Source organism: Mercenaria mercenaria, chromosome 5, assembly GCF_021730395.1.
Source record: "Mercenaria mercenaria strain notata chromosome 5, MADL_Memer_1, whole genome shotgun sequence".
Classification (NCBI taxonomy): Eukaryota; Metazoa; Mollusca; class Bivalvia; order Venerida; family Veneridae; genus Mercenaria; species Mercenaria mercenaria.
This window is the reverse complement of record NC_069365.1, coordinates 61,053,250-61,077,987: the sequence shown is the minus strand read 5'-3', so window position 1 is coordinate 61,077,987 and position 24,738 is coordinate 61,053,250. Positions and strand designations below refer to the sequence as shown.

Sequence of the window (24,738 nt, the reverse complement as noted above, 5' to 3'; positions counted from 1 at the left end):
CCTCTTGAACAGTAAGAGAAAGTCTTCAAAATGTCTTAAGCATAAGAAACACTTTCAAAATGATTCATAGAAATGATGAAAGAGCCAGTCTAGCTACATTGTTACACAAACGTGATACCAATTGAACTTTTTTCTAATTTCTCAATGTTGGATATATACATTTTGCATTTAAATATATAGATTTTGTGTTAACCAATGTATCATCATTGAGAACATGAATAACTTTGGCTAAAAGGTCAAAACTTTATGTTTCTTAATGTCGTAAAATTTCTTTAATGGAATTTATGCATTATTTTACTTTTTTTTCATGCACTACTAAACTTTCTATCAGGGCCTCACTGCAACTTAAAAAGTAACTGTGTCAGTGTAAGTCATGAGAAAAGTGTGCATGTTGTATATTGAATACAAAGAGATTAAAACAAATGTAGGTCATATTTTGTCTGCCTGATCAGTTGTTGGTAAAAGGACCTATTTGATTTTTAGCTCAACTATTCATAGAATAGTAGAGCTTTTGGACTCGCCCGTGCATCCGCGTCCCAATTTGGTTAAGGTTTTGTATGTAAGCTGGTATCTCAGTAACAACTTGTGGGAATGGATTGAAACTTCACACACTTATTCACTGCAATAAATTGACTTACATTGCACAGGTTCCATAACTCTAGTTTGCTTTTTTACAGTATTATGCCTCTTTTTCGACTTAGAAATTTTTGGTTAAAGTTTTGTATGTAAGCTGGTACTGTATAGCGAATTATTTCTATGGCAGGGATAATTCTGTGTTTCTGCGGTCTCTCGGTATAATTGCAAAAATATTTTCAGCAGAATTTTTACCCAGAAAAAACTTAAACCGCAAAAAAAAATCTGCATTTTTTCACCAACTTGTTTCATGCTATGTTACTCGAGGTAATCCGAAGTTCCCAGTGGATGGTCTAATTATTGGACATTACCGCCGTCGTCTATCAATTACCGATAATTGTATAATTGAGTGTGATGGTCCAACAAAGTCCTAACTGTTAATCCCACAGAATTTTTTTCATGTTATAGCAGTCTGCTAACATATACTTTTTCAATTCACATGTAATTATATCTTACAATGTATTCATTCAAAGCAAGAGTTTCTTTACAGCAGTAACTGGTAATTTAGTTTCTTTAATTTTCACGCGCTAGTAATTCTCACAGCGAAGCATCATACGGGGAATTACCTACTCCTTTGCATTGAAAACGCAGAAATCTATCTTTCTTTCATGTGAAAACGCAGAAATAAAACATGCAGAAATTTATTCCACAATTTTTGGGTCCAAAATGCAGAAGTTTTTGACCACAGAAATAAACTGCTATTTGGTATCTCAGTACTCACTAATGGGAATGGATTGAAACTTCACACACTTGTTCACTGTCATGATCTGACATGCACTAAGCAGGTCCCATAATTCTACTTTTTAGCCCACCATCATCATGATGGTGGGCTATACAAATCACTCTGCGTCCGTGGTCCGTCCGTCCGTCATTCCGTCCGTCTGTCCGTCCGTTAACAATTTCTCGTTATCGCATCTCCTCAGAAACTACTGGGGGGATTTTGACCAAACTTTGTCAGAATGATGTATTGGTACCCTAGTTGTGTCCCCCTGAAAATCAGACTGGTTCAACAATTGTTTAGTGAGTTATGGCCCTTTGTTTATTTCTATAATTTACATGGATTTATATAGGGAAAAACTTTGAAAACCTTCTTGTCCAAAACCACAGAGCCTAGGGCTTTGATATTTGGTATGAAGCATCATCTAGTGGTCCTCTACCAAGATGATTCAGATTCTTTCCCTGGGGTCTAATATGGCTCCACCCCGGGGGTCACATGGTTTACATAGACTTATGTAGGAAAAAACTTTGATAAAGATTTTATTCAAAACCACAGGGCCTAGGGCTTTGATATTTTGTATGTGACATCATCTAGTGGTCTTCTACTAAGATTATTCAAATTGTCCCCCTAGGGTTAAATATGGCCCCGCCCAAAGGGTCACATGGTTTACATAGACTTATATAGGGAAAAACTTTTAAAATCTTCTTGTCCAATCCACAAAGCCTAGGGCTTTGGCATTTGTAATGTAGCATCATCTAGTGGTTCTCTACCAAGTTTGTTCAAATTATCCCCCTATGGTCAAATATGGCCCCGTCCCGGGGCTCACATGGTTCATATAGACTTATATAGGGAAAAGCTTTTAAAATCTTCTTGTCAATAACCTACAACATTCAAATTTGCACCACTTGTATGATTTTGAGTGGCAAGATGAACCTTGACATGAGTTGACCTTGATTTTGACCTAGTGACCTACTTTCACATTTCTGTAGCTACAGCCTTCAAATTTGGACCACATGCATAGTTTTGTTTACTGAAAAAATCTTTGACCTTGACATTGACCTAGTGACCTACTTTCACATTTTTGAAGGTACAGGCTTCAAATTTGGACCACATGCATAGTTTCATGTTCCGAAATGAAACTTAACCTTGATTTTGACCTAGTGACCTACTTTCACATTTCTCAAGCTACAGCCTTCAAATTTGGACCACATGCATAGTTTTGTGTACCGAAACAAACTTTGACCTTTACATTGACCTAGTGACCTACTTTCACATTTTTGAAGGTACAGGCTTCAAATTTGGACCACATGTATAGTTCTGTGTTCAGAAATAAAATTTGACATTGATTTTGACCTAGTGACCTACTTTCACATTTCTCGAGCTACAGCCTTCAAATTTGGACCACATGCATAGTTTTGTTTACTGAAAAAATCTTTGACCTTGACATTGACCTAGTGACCTACTTTCACATTTTTGAAGGTACAGGCTTCAAATTTGGACCACATGTATAGTTCCGTGTTCAGAAATAAAATTTGACCTTGATTTTGACCTAGTGACATACTTTCAAATTTCTCGAGCTACAGCCTTCAAATTTGGACTACATGCATAGTTTTGTGTACCGAAACAAACTTTGACCTTTACATTGACCTAGTAACCTACTTTCACATTTTTGAAGGTACAGGCTTCGAATTTGGACCACATGTATAGTTCTGTGTTCAGAAATAAAATTTGACCTTGATTTTGACCTAGTGACCTACTTTCACATTTCTCGAGCTACAGCCTTCAAATTTGGACCACTTGCATAGTTTTGTGTACCGAAATGAACTTTGACCTTAAGATTGACCTAGTGACCTACTTTCACATTTCTGTAGCTACAGGCTTCAAATTTAGACCACATGCATAGGATTGTGAACCGAAACAAACTTTGACCTTGACATTGACCTAGTGACCTACTTTCACATTTTTGAAGGTACAGGCTTTAAATTTGGACCACATGCATGGATTTGTGTTCTGAAGTGTAATTTAACCTTGATTTTGACCTAGTGACCTACTTCCACATTTCTCAAGCTACAGCCTTCAAATTTGCACCACTTGCATAGTTTTGTGTACCGAAATAAACTTTGACCTTAAGATTGACCTAGTGACCTACTTTCAAATTTCTCAAACTACAGCCTTCAAACTTGATGCACATGCATAGTTTTGTGTACAAAGAACTTTGTTCTTGAAATTGATCTAGTGACCTACTTTCACATTTCTCAAGCTACAGCTTTCGAATTTGGACCACATGCACAGTGTTGTGTACGGAAATGAAATTTGACCTTGAGCTAGTCAATAAGTCTTGAAATTTGAAACACTCAAAAATGGCACATTGGTGGGCACCAAGATCACTCTGTGATCTCTTTGTTTTTTTTCAAAATTATGCCCCTTTTTCCACTTAGAATTTTTATGCCCCCGAAGGGAGGCATATTAGTTTTCAACTGTCCATCCGTTGGTAAGTTCGTTCGTCACAACGTTAACTTTTTGCATGAAGGCAATTTACTCGCGAAACGCTGAACCCAGGACCTTGAAACTTCACATGCTGACAATACTTATTGAGTACAAGTCCACTACTGACTTTGGGGTCACAAGGTCAAAGGTCAAGGTCACAGGGGCCAATGTTAACTTCTTCCATGAAGGCACATTGCTCGCAAACCACTGCACCCAGGACCTTCAAACTTCACGTGCTGATAGTACTTATTGAGTACATGACTCCTACTGACGATAGGGTCACCAAGTCAAAGGGTCAAGGTCACAGGGGCCAACGTTAACTTTTTGCATGAAGGCACTTTACTCGCGAACCGCTGCACCCAGGACCTTCAAACTTCACATGCTGACAGTTCTTATTGAGTACAAGACCCCTACTGACTTTGGGGTCACCAGGTCAAAGGTCAAGGTCACGACCCCTACTGACTTTGGGGTCAAAGGTCAAGGTCACAGGGGCCAATGTTAATTTTTTGCATGAAGGCACTTTACTCGTGAACCACTGCACCCAGGGCCTTCATACTTCACGTGCTGATAGTACTTACTGAGTACACAAACCCTATTGACTTTGGGGTCACCAGGTCAAAGGTCAAGGTCACAGGGGCCAATGTGAGATTTTTGCATGAAGGCACTTTACTTGCGAACCACTGTACCCAGGGCCTTCAACCTTCACGTGCTGATAGTACTTACTGAGTACACAAACCTTACTGACTTTGGGGTCACCAGGTCAAAGGTCAAGGACACAGGAGCCAATGTTAACTTCTTGCATGAAGGCACTTTACTCGCGAACCACTGCACCCAGGACCTTCAAACTTCACATGCTGATAGTACTTATTGAGTACACGACCCCTACTTACTTTGGGGTCACCAGGTCAAAGGTCAAGGTCACAGGGGCCAATGTTAACTCCTTGCATGAAGGCACTTTACTAGCGAACCACTGCACCCAGGACCTTCAAACTTCACATGCTGATAGTACTTACTGGTACACGACCCCTACTGACTTTGGGGTCACCAGGTCAAAGATCAAGGTCACAGGGGCCAATGTTAACTTTTTGCATGAAGGCACTTACTCGCGAACCACTGCACCCAGGACCTTCAAACTTCATGTGCTGATAGTACTTACTGAGTACACGAACCCTACTGACTTTGGGGTCAAAGGTCAAGGTCACAGGGGCAAATGTGAGATTTTTGCATGAAGGCAATTTACTCGCGAACCACTGCACCCAGGACCTTCAAACTTCACGTGCTGATAGTACTTATTGAGTGCACGACCTCTACTGACGTTGGGGTCACCAGGTCGAAGGTCAAGGTCACAGAGGCCAATGTTAACTTTTTGCATGAAGGCACTTTACGGGCGAACCACTGCACCCAGGACCTTCAAACCTCACATGCTGATAGTATTTATTGAGTACATGAACCCTACTGACCTTGGGGTCACCAGGTCAAAGGTCAAGGTCACAGGGGCCAATGCTAACTTTTTGCATGAAGGAACTTTACTTGCGAACCACTGCACCCAGGACCTTCAAACTTCACGTGCTGATAGTACTTACTGAGTACACAATCCCTACTGACTTTGGGGTCACCAGGTCAAAGGTCAAGGTCACAGGAGCCAATGTTAACTCCTTGCATGAAGGCACTTTACTCGCGAACCACTGCACCCAGGACCTTCAAACTTCACATGCTGATAGTACTTATTGAGTACACAACCCCTACTGACTTTGCGGTCACCAGGTCAAAGGTCAAGGTCACAGGGGCCAATGTTAACTCCCTGCATGAAGGCACATTACTTGCGAACCACTGCACCCAGGACCTTCAATCTTCACATGCAGATAGTACTTACTGAGTACACAAACCCTACTGACTTTGGGGTCACCAGGTCAAATGTCACGGTCACAGGGGCCAATGTTAACTTTTTGCATGAAGGCAATTTACGGGCGAACCACTGCACCCAGGACCTTCAAACTTCACGTGCTGATAGTATTTATTGAGTACGTGACCCCTACTGACTTTGGGGTCACCAGGTCAAAGGTCAAGGTCACAGGGGCCAACGTTAACTTTTTGCATGAAGGCACTTTACTCGCGAACCGCTGCACCCAGGACCTTCAAACTTCACATGCTGATAGTACTTATTGAGTACACGACCCCTACTGACTTTGGGATCACCAGGTCAAAGGTCAAGGTCACAGGGGCCAATGTGAACTTTTTGCATGAAGGCATTTTACTCGCTAACCACTGCACCCAGGACCTTCAAACTTCACATGCTGATAGTACTTATTGAGTACACAAAGCCTACTGACTTTGGGGTCACAGGACTAAGGTCAAGGTTACGGGCCAATGTTAACTTCTTGCATGAAGGCTCTTTACTCGTGAACCACTGCACCCAGGTCGTTCAAACTTCATATGAAGTTAGTACTTATCGAGTACACGAACCCTACTGACTTTGGGATCACCAGGTCAAAGGTCAAGGTCACAGGGGCCAACGTTAACTTTTTGCATGAAGACACTTTACTCACGAACCGCTGCACCAAGGACCTTCAAACTTCACGTGCTGATAGTACTTATTGAGTACACGACCCCTACTGACTTTGGGATCACCAGGTCAAAGGTCAAGGTCACAGGGGCCAATGTGAACTTTTTGCATGAAGGCATTTTACTCGCTAACCACTGCACCCAGGACCTTCAAACTTCACATGCTGATAGTACTTATTGAGTACACGACCCCTACTTACCTTGGGATCACCAGGTCAAAGGTCAAGGTCACAGGGGCCAACGTTAACTTTTTGCATGAAGGCACTTTACTCGCGAACCGCTGCACCCAGGACCTTCAAACTTCACATGCTGATAGTACTTATTGAGTACACGACCCCTACTGACTTTGGGATCACCAGGTCAAAGGTCAAGGTCACAGGGGCCAATGTGAACTTTTTGCATGAAGGCATTTTACTCGCTAACCACTGCACCCAGGACCTTCAAACTTCACATGCTGATAGTACTTATTAAGTACACAAAGCCTACTGACTTTGGGGTCACCAGGAGAAAGGTCAAGGTCACAGGGGCCAACGTTAACTGTTTGCATGAAGGCTTTTTACTCGTGAACCACTGCACCCAGGTCGTTCAAACTTCATATGCTGATAGTACTTATTGAGTACACGAACCCTACTGACTTTGGGGTCACCAGGTCAAAGGTCACAGTCACAGTGGCCAATGTTAACTTTTTGCATGAAGGCAATTTACGGGCGAACCACTGCACCCAGGACCTTCAAACTTCACATGCTGATAGCATTTATTGAGTACGTGACCCCTACTGACTTAGGGGTCACCAGGTCAAAGGCCCTTCGTCCGTCGTCTGTGCGTGCGTCCGTCCGTGCGTCCGTCAACAATTTCTTGTCTGCACGATAGTGGTTTCATTTATGATTTTATTTTAACCAAACTTGCACACAACTTGTATCACCATAAGATCTTGGTTCCTTCCTTCAACAGGCCAGATCCCTTAATGGGCTCCACAGTTATGGCCCCTGAAAGGGCCAAAATTAGCATTTTTGACCTTGTCTGCACAATAGCAGCTTCATTTATGATTTGATTTTAACCAAACTTGCACAAAACTTGTATCACCACAAGATCTTGGTTCCTTTCTTGAACTGGCCAGATCCCATTATGGGTTCCAGAGTTATGGCCCCTGAAAGGGCCAAAATTAGCTATTTTGATCTTGTCTGCACAATAGCAGCTTTATTTATGATTTGATTTTTTCCAAACTTGCACACAACTTGTATCACCATAAGATCTTGGTTCCTTTCTTGAACTGGCCGGATTCCATTATGGGTTCCAGAGTTATGGCCCCTGATAGGGCCAGAATTAGCTATTTTGACCTTGTCTGCACAATAGCAGCTTCATTTATAATTTGATTTTAACCAAACTTGTACAAAACTTGTAAGACCACAAGGTCTTGGTTCCTTTCTTGAACTAGCCAGATTCCATTATGGGTTCCAGAGTTATGGCCCCTAATAGAGCCAGAATTAGCTATTTTAACCTTGTCTGCACAATAGCAGCTTCATTTATGATTTGAATTTAATCAAACTTGCACACAACTTGTATCGCCACAAGGTCTTGGTTCTTTTCTTGAACTGGCCAGATTCCATTATGGGTTCCAGAGTTATGGCCCCTGATAGGGCCAGAAATAGCTATTTTGACCTTGTCTGCACAATAGCAGCTTCATTTATGATTTGGATTTAATCAGACTTGCACAAAACTTGTGTCACCATAAGATCTTGCTTTCTTCCTTGAACTGGCCAGATCCCATAATGGATGCCAGAGTTATGGCCCCTGAAAGGGCCAAAATTAGCTATTTTGACCTTGTCTGCACAATAGCAGCTTCATTGATGATTTGAATTTAATCAAACTTGCACAAAACTTGTATCACCATAAGATCTCGCTTCCTTCCTTGAACAGGCCAGATCCCTTAATGGGCTCCACAGTTATGGCCCCTGAAAGGGCCAAAATTAGCATTTTAGACCTTGTCTGCACAATAGCAGCTTCATTTATGATTATTTTAACCGAACTTGCACACAACTTGTATCACCACAAGATCTTGGTTCCTTTCTTTAACTGGCCAGATTCCATTATGGGTTCCAGAGTTATGGCCCCTGATAGGGCCAGAATTAGCTATTTTGACCTTGTTTGCACAATAGCAGCTTCATTTATGATTTGAATTTAATCAAACTTGCACAAAACTTGTGTCACCATAAGATCTTGCTTTCTTCCTTGAACTGGCCAGATCCCATAATGGATGCCACAGTTATGGCCCCTGAAAGGGCCAAAAATAGCTATTTTGACCTTGTCTGTACAATAGCAGCTTCATTTATGATTTGATTTTAACCAAACTTGCAAACAACTTGTATCACCATAAGATCCCGATTCCTTTTTATAGGCCCGAAGGGACGTATTATGTTATCGCTTCGGTGTCCGTCTGTTGGTTAGCAATTTCCCTTCTGCTCTGTAACTCTTGAACCACTGGAAGAATTTCAAAGAAACCTGACACAAATGTTCACCTCATCGAAACGATGTGCAAAGCGCATGTTTCATATGCCTCACTTCAAGGTCAAGGTCACACTTAGGGGTCAAAGGTCATATGACTTTGTTTTGTGTGTATATTGCTCTGCATTTGCGTTGCATTGCAGTGCTCTTGTTTTTATTTGGCAGATCATTCTTTTGTTCACTTACAATATTTTTTTTTTTAAGTACTTCCCTTTTTCGTTACTATAAATAGCTTATTTTTAGTAACTTTTTTATTATTGGCCGTAGGGAAAAACCGAGACCACTTTTCTGTGGTACAACATGGATGGTACCTCTTAAATTTTAGGTGTTTTTTGACATATCTGTACCTTGTAAGAATTTTTTTTTTTTCTTTTTGGTTAAATTTCTTCCCTTTGTTGTTCCTGTCCATTTATGACCCTATCTCCATGAAACTTGGTCAGAATGTTTATCTTGATGATTCTGAGGCCATGTTTAACAGGTGAGCGATATAGGGCCATCATGGCCCTCTTGTTTAAGATACAGCCTTGAAATTTGGATGACATTTACAGTTTTACACACCGATCTTAAAATTGACTTTCAGTGACCATGAATGTGACCTACTGACCTACTTTCTTGTTTTTAGCTAACCTGAGCACGAAGTGGTCAAAGGTGAGCTTTTGTGATCGCCCTGTGTCCGTCGTCTGTCGTCGTCCGTCCGTCGTCAACAATTTGACTGTTAACACTCTAGAGGTCACAATTTTAGCCTAATCTTAATGAAACTTGGTCAGGATGTTACCCTCAATAAAATCTTGGACGAATTCGATATTGGGTCATCTGGGGTCAAAAACTAGGTCACCAGGTCAAATAAAAGGAAAAGCTTGTTAACACTCTAGAGGTCACAATTTTGGCCCAATCTTAATGAAACTTGGTCAGAATGTTATTCTCAATAAAATCTTGGACGAATTTGATATTGGGTCATCTGGGATCAAAAACTAGGTCACCAGATCAAATCAAAGGAAAAGCTTGTTAACACTCTAGAGGTCACAATTTTGGCCCAATCTTAATGAAACTTAGTCAGAATGTTACCCTCATTAAAATCTTGGACGAGTTCGATATTGGGTCATCTGGGGTCAAAAACTAGGTCACCAGGTCAGATCAAAGGAAAAGCTTGTTAACACTCTAGAGGTCACAAGTTTTGCCCAATCTTAATGAAACTTGGTCAGAATGTTATTCTCAATAAAATCTTGGACGATTTTGATATTGGGTCATCTGGGGTCAAAAACTAGGTCACCAGGTCAAATCAAAGGAAAAGCTTGTTAACGCGCTAGAGGTCACAATTTTGGCCCAATCTTATTGAAACTTAGTCAGAATGTTACCCTCAATAAAATCTTGGACCAGTTCGATATTGGATTATCTGGGGTCAAAAACTAGGTCACCAGGTCAGATCAAAGGAAAAGCTTGTTAACGTTGTAGAGGCCACATTTATGACTATATGTTCATGAATCTTGGTCAGAATGTTAATCTTGATGGTCTCGAGGTCCAGTTTGAATCTGGGTCATGTTGGGTCAAAAACTAGGTCACCAGGTCAAATCAAAAGAAAAGCTAGTTAAAACTGTAGAGGCCACATTTATGACCATATCTTAATGAAACTTGGTCAGAATGTTAATTTTGATGATCTATAAGTCAGTTGTTAATCTTGCTCAGGTGAGGTCAAAAACTAGGTTACTAGGTCAAATTAAAGGAAAAGCTTGTTAACACTCTAGAGGCCACATTTATAACTTTATCTTCATGAAACTTAGTCAGAATGTTAATCTTGATGATCTTTAGGTCAATAGATCAGGTGAGTGATACAGGGCCTTCATGGCCCTCTTGTTTAAGATACAGCTTTGAAATTTGGAGGACACGTATAGTTTTGCACACCGATCTTAAAACTGACTTTCAGTGACCATGAATGTGACCTAATGACCTACTTTCTTGTTTTTAGCTCACCTGATATATAGTGACAGGGTGAGCTTTTGTGATTGCCCTTCGTCCGTCGTCCATCCACACTTTCTTGTCTGCACGATAGTGGTTTCATTTATAATTTTATTTTAATCAAACTTGCACACAACTTGTATCACCATAAGATCTTGGTTCCTTTCTTGAACTGGCCAGATCCCGTTATGGGTTCCAGAGTTATGGCCCCTGAAATGGCCAAAATTAGCTATTTTGACCTTGTCTGCACAATAGCAGCTTTATTTATGATTTGATTTTTATCAAACTTGCACACAACTTGTGTCACCATAAGATCTAAGTTTCTTTCTTGAACTGGCCAGATCCCATAATGGGTTCCAGAGTTATGGCCCCTGAAAAGGCCAAAATTAGCATTTTGACCTTGTCTGCACAATAACAGCCTAATTTATGATTTGATTTTTACTAAACTTGCACACAACTTGTATCACCATAAGATCTTGGTTCCTTTCTTGAACTAGCCAGATTCTGTTATGGGTTCCAGAGTGATGGCCTTTGAAAGGGCCAGAATTAGCTATTTTGACCTTGTCTGCACAATAGCAGCTTCATTTATGATTTGAATTTAATCAAACTTGCACAAAACTTGTGTCACCATAAGATCTAAGTTTCTTTCTTGAACTGGCCAGATCCCTTAATGGGTTTCAGAGTTATGGCCCCTGAAAGGGCCAAAATTTGCTATTTTGACCTTGTCTGCACAATAGCAGCTTCATTTATGATTTGATTTTAACCAAACTTGCACACACCTTGTATCACCACAAGATCTTGGTTCCTTCCTTTAACTGGCCAGATACCTTTATGGGTTCCAGAGTTATGGCCCCTTGTTCACCAGTAAAAGCTGACTCTGTACAGCAAGAAACATAGCTCCATCCTGCTTTTTGCAAGAATTACGGCCACTTTTTAGCTCACCTGTCACATAGTGACAAGGTGAGCTTTTGTGATCACCCTTAGTCCGTCGTCAGTCCGTGCATGCGTGCGTGCATCCGTCCGTCAACAATTTTCTGTCTGCACGATAGTGGTTTCATTTATGATTTTATTTTAACCAAACTTGCACACAACTTGTATCTACATAAGGTCTCGGTTCCTTTCTTGAACTGGCCAGATCCCATTATGGGTTCCAGAGTTATGGCCCCTGAAAGGGCCAAAATTAGCTATTTTGACATTGTCTGCACAGTAGCAGCTTTATTTATGATTTGATTTTTACCAAACTGGCACACAACTTGTATCACTATAAGATCTCGTTTCCTTTCTTGAACTGGCCAGATCCCATTATGGGTTCCAGAGTTATGGCCCCTGAAAGGGCCAAAATTAGCTATTTTGACCTTGTCTGCCCAGTAGCAGCTTTATTTATCATTTGATTTTTACCAAAAGGGCACACAACTGGTATCACCATAAAATCTTGGTTCCTTTCTTGAACTGGCCAGATTCCATTATGGGTTCCAGAGCTATGGCCCCTGAAAGGGCAAGAAATAGCTATTTTGACCTTGTCTGCACAATAGCAGCTTCATTTATGATTTGATTTTAAGCAAACTGGCGTACAAATTGTATCACCATAAGATCTTGGTTCCTTTCTTGAACTGGCAAGATTCCTTTATGGGTTCCAGAGTTATGGCCTTTGAAAGGGCCAGAATTAGCTATTTTGACCTTGTCTGCACAATAGCAGCTTCATTTATGATTTGAATTTAATCAAACTTGCACAAAACTTGTGTCACCATAAGATCTAAGTTTCTTTCTTGAACTGGCCAGATCCCTTAATGGGTTTCAGAGTTATGGCCCCTGAAAGGGCCAAAATTTGCTATTTTGACCTTGTCTGCACAATAGCAACTTCATTTATGATTTGATTTTAACCAAACTTGCACACACCTTGTATCACCACAAGATCTTGGTTCCTTCCTTTAACTGGCCAGATTCCTTTATGGGTTCCAGAGTTATGGCCCCTTGTTCACCAGTAAAAGCTGACTCTGTACAGCAAGAAACATAGCTCCATCCTGCTTTTTGCAAGAATTACGGCCACTTTTTAGCTCACCTGTCACATAGTGACAAGGTGAGCTTTTGTGATCACCCTTAGTCCGTCGTCAGTCCGTGCATGCGTGCGTGCATCCGTCCGTCAACAATTTTCTGTCTGCACGATAGTGGTTTCATTTATGATTTTATTTTAACCAAACTTGCACACAACTTGTATCTACATAAGGTCTCGGTTCCTTTCTTGAACTGGCCAGATCCCATTATGGGTTCCAGAGTTATGGCCCCTGAAAGGGCCAAAATTAGCTATTTTGACATTGTCTGCACAGTAGCAGCTTTATTTATGATTTGATTTTTACCAAACTGGCACACAACTTGTATCACTATAAGATCTCGTTTCCTTTCTTGAACTGGCCAGATCCCATTATGGGTTCCAGAGTTATGGCCCCTGAAAGGACCAAAATTAGCTATTTTGACCTTGTCTGCCCAGTAGCTGCTTTATTTATCATTTGATTTTTACCAAAAGGGCACACAACTGGTATCACCATAAAATCTTGGTTCCTTTCTTGAACTGGCCAGATTCCATTATGGGTTCCAGAGCTATGGCCCCTGAAAGGGCAAGAAATAGCTATTTTGACCTTGTCTGCACAATAGCAGCTTCATTTATGATTTGATTTTAAGCAAACTGGCGTACAAATTGTATCACCATAAGATCTTGGTTCCTTTCTTGAACTGGCAAGATTCCTTTATGGGTTCCAGAGTTATGGCCCCTGAAAGGGCCAGAATTAGCTATTTTGACCTTGTCTGCACAATAGGAGCTTCATTTTTGATTTGAATTTAATCAAACTTGCACAAAACTTGTGTCACCATAAGATCTTGATTCCTTAGTTGAACCAGCCAGATCCCATAATGGGTTCCAGAGTTATAGCGCCTGAAAGGGCCAAAATTAGGTATTTTGACCTTGTCTGCACAAAAGCAGCTTCATTTATGATTTGATTTTAACCAAACTTGCACACAACTTGTATCGCCACAAGATCTTGGTTCCTTTCTTGAACTGGCCAGATTTCTTCATGGGTTTGAGAGTTATGGCCCCTTAAAGGTCCAAAATTGGCTCTTTTGGCTTTTGCAGCCATATAGAGACTTCATTTATGGTTCTATTAGCTCACCTGTCACATAGTGGCAAGGTGAGCTTTTGTGATCACCCTTAGTCCGTCGTCCGTCCGTGCGTCCGTCCGTCCGTCAACAATTTCTTGTCTGCACGATAGTGGTTTCATTTATGATTTTATTGTACCCCCCGACAACAAAGTTGTAAGGGGGGGTATACTGGTTTCAGGTTGTCTGTCTGTCCGTCTGGCCGTCTGTCCGTAGACGCAATCTTGTGCGCACCATCTCTCCTTATCCCCTTGACAGAATTTAATGAAACTTCACACAAGTGATGAGTACCAACAGTAGTTGTGCATGGGGCATGTTAGGTTCTTTTAGAAAAAAAATTTGCAGAGTTATGGGACTTCGTTTTTTTGTTACTATACTATATACATAGACACAATCTTGTGCGCACCATCTCTCCTCATCCCCTTGACACAATTTAATGAAACTTCACACAAGTGATCAGTACCAACAGTAGTTGTGCATGGGGCATGTTAGGTTCTTTTAGAAAAATTTTTTGCAGAGTTATGGGACTTTGTTTTTTTGTTACTATACTATATACATAGACACAATCTTGTGCGCACCATCTCTCCTCATCCCCTTGACACAATTTAATGAAACTTCACACAAGTGATCGGTAACAACAGTTGTTGTGCATGGGGCATGTTAGGTTCTTTCAGCGACAAAAATTGCAGAGTTATGGGACTTTGTTTCTTGTTAACATACTATGTACATACAGTCGGCATATGCAATCTTGTGCGTGCCTAATCTACCAAACCCTTACACACAATTTAATGAAACTTCACACAAGTGATCAGTACCAACCCTAGTTGTGCATGGTGCATGTTACATTCTTTAGATAAATATTCTGCATAGTTTATGGACTTTGTTTTTTGTTACTATACTGTATACATACAGTCTATATACATACAGTCCACATAATTATGCAGTCTTGTGTGCGTCAAATTGCAATGTACTGTGTCAGTGCATGCGGGGGGGTACATTCATCACCTTTATTGATAGCTCTAGTTTTAACCAAACTTGCACACAATTTGTATCACCATAATATCTAGGTTCCTTTCTTGAACTGGCCAGATCCCATTATGGGTTCCAGAGTTATGGCCCCTGAAAGGGCCAAAATCAGCTATTTTGACTTTGTCTGCACAATAGCAGCTTTATTTATGATTTGATTTTTACCAAACTGGCACAGAACATGTATCACCATAAGATCTTGGTTCCTTTCTTGAACTGGCCAGATTCCATTATGGGTTCCAGAGTTATGGCCCCTGAAAGGCCAGAATTAGCTATTTTGACCTTGTCTGCACAATAGCAGCTTCATTTATGATTTTATTATCCCCCGCCGATGAAATCGGGAGGGGGGTATTGAAATGGCGTTGTCCGTCCGTCACGTCCGTGCATCCGTCCGCAGCCATATCTCAGTAACTACCAGGTAGAATTTCATGAAACTTGAAATAAACATGAACCGACATACTGCGATGATGCCTGTCAAGTTTTTTTTTTGATTGGTCAATTTTCCTTAGAGTTATTGCCCTTGATTTAATGAAAAATGTCCGTCCACAGCCATTTCTCAGTAACTATCATGTAGAATTTCATAAAACTTGAAATAAACATGCACCAACGTACTGTGATGATACCCCTCAAGTTTTTTTTTTTTGATTGGTCAATTTCCCTTAGAGTTATTGCCCTTGATTTAATGAAAAATCCACGTCTGCAGCAATTTCTCAGTAACAAGCTGGTAGAATGCAATCATGAAACTTGAAATGAATATGAACCAACATACTTCAATGATGCCTGTCATTTTTTTTTTTAATTGGTCAATTTTCCTTAGAGTTATTGCCCTTTAATTGTTTAAAAATTACAGATTTGTACATAACAAACCAACCAATTGGTAGAATTTCATTAAACATCTTTCATTCTTTTTCATGAACATTTATTACAAACATGTGAAGTTGTGTACCCACACCTGGTCAGCACTTTGCCTTGGTCACACCCCCTCCACCTCCCCCGCTCCCCCACCTCCCCCCTATTTTTTTTTTTCGTTCTTAATTTTCCATCAATATTTATAATCAACATATGATGTTTTGTACCCTCACCCAGTCAACCCCGCTGTCCCCCCACCAAAAAAATAGGATTCATTTTCTGTTAAATTGATTTTGACTAATGAAATTGTTTGCCTCTTATTAACACCCGTTACTTTTTGCTGGATATACTGTTTTGCCGTTCCTCACCACAAACCCTTTCGGCGGGGGATACCAATTCATCGAATTTGCTTGTTTTAACCAAACTTGCACACAACTTGTATCACCATAAGATCTTGGTTCCTTTCTTGAACTGGCTAGATTCCATTATGGGTTCCAGAGTTATGGCCCCTGAAAGGGCCAGAATTAGCTATTTTGACCTTGTCTGCACAATAGCAGCTTCATTTATGATTTGAATTTAATCAAACTTGCACAAAACTTGTGTTGCCATAAGATCTCAGTTCCTTTGTTGAACTGGCCAGATCCCTTAATGGGTTTTAGAGTTATGGCCCCTGAAAGGGCCAAAATTAGCTATTTTTTGAACTTGTCTGCACAATAGCAACTTCATTTATGATTTGATTTTAACCAAACTTGCACACAACTTCTATCACCACAAGATCTTGGTTCCTTTCTTGAACTGGCCAGATTCCTTAATGGGTTCCAGAGTTATGGCCCCTTAAAGGTCCAAAATTGGCTGTTTTGGCTTTTGCAGCGATATAGAGACTTCATTATGGTTTTATTTGATACAAACTTCCAAAATATCTTCAACAACAATAAAGTTTGGATTCCATGACAAATCAGATCCAATCGTAGGTTCCAGAGTTATTTTATATCTGATAACCTCCCCTGATTGTAGTCAAAATGGATTTATATCAGTAAGTACTTATAGAATTTATTTGAAATTTCATTATTGTCATTAGTATGACTGAGCCAATCAGGGTAGATAACTATGGACTGACTTTATCAAATTACCTCCCTTTATTTCAAATTAAAATGGGTATATCTCTGTATCTAATGAAGATACTGATCTGAAATTTCATTTATGTCAACAGATTTATTTGGCAGATCCTTCTTTTGTTCACTTACAATAATTTTCTTTTTAATTACTTCCCTTTTACGTTACTATAAATAGCTTATTTTTAGTAACTTTTTAGCTCACCTGTCACAAAGTGACAAGGTGAGCTTTTGTGATCGCGCGGTGTCCGTCGTCCGCCGTGCGTCCGTGCCTCCGTAAACTTTTGCTTGTGACCACTCTAGAGGTCACATTTTTCATGGGATCTTTATGAAAGTTGGTCAGAATGTTCATCTTGATGATATCTAGGTCAGGTTCCAAACTGGGTCACGTGCCATCAAAAACTAGGTCAGTAGGTCTAAAAATAGAAAAACCTTGTGACCTCTCTAGAGGCCATATATTTCACAAGATCTTCATGAAAATTAGTCAGAATGTTCACCTTGATGATATCTAGGTCAAGTTCGAAACTGGGTCACGTGCCTTCAAAAACTAGGTCAGTAGGTATAAAAATAGAAAAACCTTGTGACCTCTCTAAAGGCCATATTTTTCATTGGATCTGTATGAAAGTTGGTCAGATTGTTCATCTTGATGATATCTAGGTCAAGTTCGAAACTGGGTCACATGCGATCAAAAACTAGGTCAGTAGGTCTGAAAATAGAAAAACCTTGTGACCTCTCTAGAGGCCATATTTTTGATGGGATCTGTATGAAAGTTGGTCTGAATGTTCATCTTGATGATATCTAGGTCCAGTTCGAAACTGGGTCACGTGCCTTCAAAAACTAGGTCAGTAGGTCAAATAATAGAAAAACCTTGTGACCTCTCTAAAGGCCATATTTTTCATGGGATCTGTATGAAAATTGGTCAGAATGTTCATCTTGATGATATCTAGGTCAAGTTTGAAACTGGGTCACGTGCGATCAAAATCTAGGTCATTAGGTCTAAAAATAGAAAAACCTTGTGACCTCTCTAGAGGCCATATATTTCATGAGATCTTCATGAAAATTAGTCAGAATGTTCATCTTGATGATATCTTGGTCAAGTTTGAAACTGGGTCAGCTGCCTTCAAAAACTAGGTCAGTAGGTCAGATAACAGAAAAACCTTGTGACCTCTCTAGAGGCCATATTTTTCATGGGATCTGTATGAAAGTTGGTCTGAATGTTCATCTTGATGATATCTAGGTCAAGTTCAAAAGTGGGTCACGTGCCATAAAAAACTAGGTCAGTAGGTCAAATAATAAAAAAAACCTTGTGACCTCTCTAGAGGCCATCCTTTTCCTGGGATCTGTATGAAAGTTGGTCTGAATGTTCATCTTGTTGATATCTAGGTCAAATTTGAAACTGGGTCACGTGCCTTCAAAAACTAGGTCAGTAGGTCCAAAAATAGAAAAACCTTGTGACCTCTCTAGAGGCTATATATTTCACAAGATCTTCATGAAAATTGGTCAGAACGTTCACCTTGATGATATCTAGGTCAAGTTTGAAACTGGGTCACGTGCGGTCAAAAACTAGGTCAGTAGGTCTAAAAATAGGAAAACCTTGTGACCTCTCTAGAGGCCATATATTTCATGAGATCTTCATGAAAATTGGTCAGAATGTTCAACTTGATGATATCTAGGTCAAGTTCGAAACTGGGTTACATGCCTTCAAAAACTAGGTCAGTAGGTCAAATAACAGAAAAACCTTAGAACCTCTCTAGAGGCCATAATTTTCATGGGATTTGTATGAAAGTTGGTCTGAATGTTCATCTTGATGATATCTAGGTCAAGTTCGAAAGTGGGTCACATGCGATCAAAAACTAGGTCAGTAGGTCATATAATAGAAAAACCTTGTGACCTTTTTAAAGGCCATATTATTCATGGGATCTGTATGAAAGTTGATCTGAATGTTCATCTTGATGATATCTAGGTCAAGTTCGAAACAGGGTCATGTGTGGTCAAAAACTAGGTCAGTAGGTCTAAAAATAGAAAAACCTTGTGACCTCTCTTGAGGCCATACTTGTGAATGGATCTCCATAAAAATTGGTCAGAATTTTTATCTTGATAATATCTAGGTCAGGTTCAAAACTGGGTCACATGAGCTCAAAAACTAGGTCACTATGTCAGATAATAGAAAAAAAGACGTCATACTCAAAATAACTGGAGAACCATTTGACCTAGAACCTTCAAACTTCAAAGGGTTGTAGGGCTGCTGGAGTAGACGACCCCTATTGTTTTTGGGGTCACTCCGTCAAAGGTCAAGGTCACAGGGGCCTGAACATTGAAAACCATTTCCAATCAATAACTAGAGAACCACTTGACCCAGAATGTTGGAACTTCATAGGATGATTGGTCATGAAGAGTAGATGACCCCTATTGATTTTGGGGTCACTCCGTCAAAGGTCAAGGTCACAGGGGCCTGAACATTGAAAACCATTTCCGATCAATAACTAGAGAACCACTTGACCCAGAATGTTGAAACTTGATAGGATGATTGATCATGAAGAGTAGATGACCCCTATTGATTTTGTGGTCACTCCATCAAAGGTCAAGGTCACAGGGGCCTGAACATTGAAAACCATTTCCGATCAATAACTAGAGAACCACTTGACTCCGAATGTTGAAACTTCATAGGATGATTGATCATGAAGAGTAGATGACCCCTATTGATTTTGGGGTCACTCCGTCAAAGGTCAAGGTCACAGGGGCCTGAACATTGAAAACCATTTCTGGTCAGTAACTTGAGAACCACTTGACCCAGAATGTTGAAACTTAATAGGATGATTGGTCATGCAGAGTAGATGACCCCTAACGATTCGGGGTCACTCTTTGAAAGGTCAAGGTCACAGGGGCCCGAACATTGAAAACCATTTCCGGTCAGTAACTTGAGAACCACTTGACACAGAATGATGAAACTTCATAGGATGATTGGTCATGCAGAGTAGATGACCCCCTAACCCTAACGATTTTTAGGTCACTCTTTAAAGGTCAAGGGCACAGGGGCCTGAACATGGAAAACCATTTCCAATCAATAACTTGAGAACCTCTCGACCCAGAATGTTGAAACTTCATAGGATGATTGTTCATGCAGAGTAAATGACCCCTATTGTTTTTGGGGTCACTCGTTAAAGGGCCTGAACATTGATAACCAGTTCCGATCAATTACTTGAGAACCACATGACCCAGAATGTTGAAACTTCATAGGATGATTGAACATGCAGAGTAGATGACCCCTATTGATTTTGGGGTCAGTCTATTAAAGGTGAAGGTCACAGTGGTCTGTTCATGTAAAATCATTTTTTGGAAATAACTTGAGAACCACTTGACCTACAATGTTGAAACTTGATAGGATGATTGGACATGCAGAGTAGATGACCTCTATTTATTTTGAGGTCACTTGATCAAAGGTCAAGGTCACAGGAGCCTGAACAGTGACTTGAGAACCACTAGGCCAAGAGTGTTGAAATTTAGCGGGATGACTGGACATGCCAAGTAGATGATCCCTATTGCAGCCAACCATCAGTGTCACTTTGACTTTCGCTCCTGACCCCTATTGACTTCTTGCCTATAGGACTTTGCATTGGGGGAGACATGCGCTTTATTACAAAAGCATTTTCTAGTTGTTTAATATTTTTAGAACTTTACATATATAATTTCGAGCCTCTGTGGCAGTGTTATTAACATGGCTGACTTTAGAATAAATACTGGACAAACATTATCAGGTTTATCCATATGAAGAGGCTATTCAGTTTGGTGTTTCTACACAGAGATACCTGTCTGTTCTCAACAATATGCTCCCAGAGACTCCAGTGGTATTGTAGAAAGTTGGCATTTATATATTTATTAGTTTGTTTAATTTAAGCCAAGAGTAACATAAACTTGTATAATTAAGGTTGGTGCATGTATTGTGAATGAAGAAAAGAAGATTGTTGGAATAGGATATAATGGAATGCCAAACAAGTGTTCAGATGACAACATGCCGTGGGGACGGGAGGCTGACAGTATACTAGAAACCAAACAGTTATATGGTATGAATAAGTGTTGCTCAGAGGTTTAATTTAAATCTCTTTTAATATTGCAAGCGAAAATTTGCATGAAGATAGATACTTCTTTATTCAAATAAAGCTTTGTGGTTCTACATTGTTGTTCAATCTTTACATGTAAACCACAGACCCTCTCATTTTGATCTTGCTAAATAAAAAAGTTTTAAACAGTTTTATCAGAATTCTCCCTCTCATGTGAGGGGATGTGGTTAGGGTTCTTGTAGGGGCATTATTTTACCCTTAGTTAGAAAGGGTCATTTTCCTGGAAGGGTTTTGTTATTATACCCCCACAAAACGAAGTTTGGAGGGGTATATAGGAGTGAGCTTGGCGGTTGGTCGGTCGGTCGGTCGGTTGGTCCGTTGGTCCGTTGGTTTTGCATGGTTTCCTGATGATAACTCATGAAAGGCTTGACCGTTTAAATAATGTTTGGTACACAGGACTGGTGTAACTCAGAAAATACAGGTCAAGTTCGAATTTGGGGTCAGTGGGTCAAAGGCCCAAGGTCACAGTGACCTGAACATTAAAAACGGTTTCGGATGATAACTGAGAACGCTTGGGCCTAGATCATAAATTTTGGTACACAGGTGTAACATCATGAAATGCAGGTCAAGTTCGACTTTGAGATCTGTAGGTCAAAGGTTAAGGTCACAGTGACTTGGAACAGTTAAACGGTTTCCGGATGATAACTTGAGAATGCTTGGGCCTAGGATCATAAATTTTGGTACACAGGTGTAACATCATAAAATACAGGTCAAGTTTTACTTTGAGGTCAGTAGGTCAAAGGTCAAGGTCATAGTGACTCAGAACAGTTGAATGGTTTCCGGATGATAACCTGAGAACGCTTGGGCCTAGGGTAATAAATTTTGGTACACAGATGTAACATCATGAATTGCAGGTCAAGTTCGACTTTGAGGTCACTAGGTCAAAGGTCAAGGTCACAGTGACTCGGAACAGTTAAATGGTTTCTGGATGATAACTTGATAACACTTTGGCCTAGGATCATAAATTTTGGTACACAGGTGTAACATCATAAAATACAGGTCAAGTTTTACTTTGAGGTCAGTAGGTCAAAGGTCAAGGTCATAGTGACTCAGAACAGTTAAACGGTTTCCGGATGATAACCTGAGAACGCTTGGGCCTAGGGTAATAAATTTTGGTACACAGATTAACATCATGAATTGCAGGTCAAGTTCGACTTTGAGGTCACTAGGTCAAAGGTCAAGGTCGCAGTGACTCGGAACAGTTAAATGGTTTCCGGATGATAACTTGATAACGCTTGGGCCTAGGATCATAAATTTTGGTGCACAGGTGTAACATCATGAAGTACAGGTCAAGTTTTACTTTGAGGTCAGAAGGTCAAAGGTCAAGGTCACAGTGACTCGGAACAGTTGAATGGTTTCCGGATGATAACTTGAGAACGCTTGGGCCTAGGATCATGAAAATTTGATAGGGAGGTTGGTTATGACCAGCAGATGACCCTTAATGATTTTGAGGTCAGTAGGTCAAAGGTCAAGCAAGTTCGGCTTTGACATTGGCTTAGTTCTGTGACAAGGCCACATTGTAGGGGTATAATTCGTCACTCCTGTGACAACTCTAGAAATGGAACCTTTGTGGATGCTAGATGTATTTTTAGCTATTGTGATCGCTCACTGTCCGGCGTCCGTCCGTCCACACTTTCCTTTAAACAACATCTCCTCCTAAACCATCAGGCCAATTTTGATGAAACTTCACAAGGATGTTCCCTGGATGGTCTTCTTTAAAAATTGTTCAAAGAAATGAATTCCATTTAGAACTCTGGTTGCCATGGCAACCAAAAGGAATAACTTTAAAAATCTTCTTATCCAAAACCACAAGGCATAAAACCTCAATATTTGGCATGTGACATCATCTAATGGTCCTCTATAAAGATTATTCAAATTATACCCCTGGGGTGAAAAAAGCTCCGTCCTGGGGGTCCTAATTTTAACATAGACTTATATAGGAAAAAACTTTAAAAATCTTCTTGTCTGAAACCGCAAGACGTAGGCCTTTGATATTTGGTAGGTAGGATTGCCTTTTGGTTTCCTACCAAAATTATTCAAATTATGCCCCCTGGGGTGAAAAGACGCCTCGTCCCGGGGGTCTCAAGTTTAACATAGACTTAAATAGGAAAAAAAAAAATCTTCTTGTCTGAAACCACAAGGCCTAGGCCTTTGATGTTTAGTACGTAGCATTGCCTTGTGGTTCTCTACCAAGATTGTTCAAATTATGCCCCTGGGGTGAAAAGAGGCCCTGCACCGGGGGTCCCAAGTTTTTACAGGAAAAAAAAAAAAAAAATCTTCTTGTCTGAAACTGCAAGGCCTAGGCTTTTGATATTTGGTATGTTGCATTGCCTAGTGGTCCTTTACCAAGATTGTTCAATTATGCCTCTGGGGTAAAAAGAGGCCCTGCCCTGGGGGTCCCAGGTTTAACATAGACTTACATAGGAAAAAACATTAAAAATCTTCTTGACTGAAAGTTCAAGGCCTAGGCTTTTGATATTCAGTATGTAGCATTGCCTAGTGTCTCTCTAACAAGATTGTTCAAATTATGCCCCTGGGGTGAAAAGAGGCCCTGCCCGGAGGGTCACATAGTTTTTATATGAGTTATATAGGGAAAAATACTTCAAAAATTATCTGATTATATTTCCCATACTGTTTTATTAGCTCACCTGTCACAAAGTGACAAGGTGAGCTTTTGTGATCGTGCGGCGTCCGTCGTGCGTGCGTCCGTCCCTCCGTCCGTCCGTAAACTTTTGCTTGTGACCACTCTAGAGGTCACATTTTTCATGGGATCTTGATGAAAGTTGGTCAGAATGTTCACCTTGATGATATCTAGGTCAGGTTCGAAACTGGGTCACGTGCCATCAAAAACTAGGTCAGTAGGTCTAAAAATAGAAAAACCTTGTGACCTCTCTATACCATATTTTTCATGGGATCTGTATGAAAGTTGGTCTGAATGTTCATCTTGATGATATCTAGGTCAGGTTTGAAACTGGGTCACGTGCGGTCAAAAACTAGGTCAGTAGGTCTAAAAATAGAAAAACATTGTGGCCTCTCTAAAGGCCATATTTTTGATGGGATCTGTATGAAAGTTGGTCTGAATGTTCATCTTGATGATATCAAGGTCAAGTTCGAAACAGGGTCATGTGCGATCAAAAACTAGGTCAGTAGGTCTAAAAATAGAAAAACCTTGTGAGTTCTCTAGAGGCCATACTTGTGAATGGATCTTCATGAAAATTAGTCAGAATGTTTACCTTGATGATATATAGGTCAAGTTTGAAACTGGGTTTACTGCGATCAAAAACTAGGTCAGTAGGTCTTGAAATAGAAAAACCTTGTGTCCTCTCTAGAGGCCATACCCTTGAATGGATCTTCATGAAAATTAGTCAGAATGTTTACCTTGATGATATCTAGGTCAAGTTTGAAACTGGGTCACGTGCCCTAAAAAACTAGGTCAGTAGGTCAAATAATAAAAAAACCTTGTGACCTCTCTAGAGGCTATACTTTTCATGGGATCTTCATGAAAATTGATCTGATTGTTCACCTTGATGATATCTAGGTCAGTTTCGAAACTGGGTCACGTGCGGTCAAAAACTAGGCCAGTAGGTATAAAAATAGAAAAACCTTGTGACCTCTCTAGAGGCCATATTTT

At 40.3% G+C, this 24,738-nt stretch overlaps 1 protein-coding gene across 1 annotated transcript in view; it reads left to right on the top strand.

Moving 5' to 3' along the window:
- The window catches only part of LOC123557392 (deoxycytidylate deaminase-like), a 42,494-nt gene extending 21,415 nt beyond the window's left edge, over window positions 1–21,079 (top strand). Inside the window, exon 3 of the mRNA XM_053544641.1 lies at window positions 20,915–21,079. Within this exon, the coding sequence (XP_053400616.1) occupies window positions 20,915–21,079 (165 nt within the window). The remainder of the gene's footprint in view (window positions 1–20,914) is intronic.
- The last annotated feature ends 3,659 nt before the right edge of the window (window positions 21,080–24,738 follow it).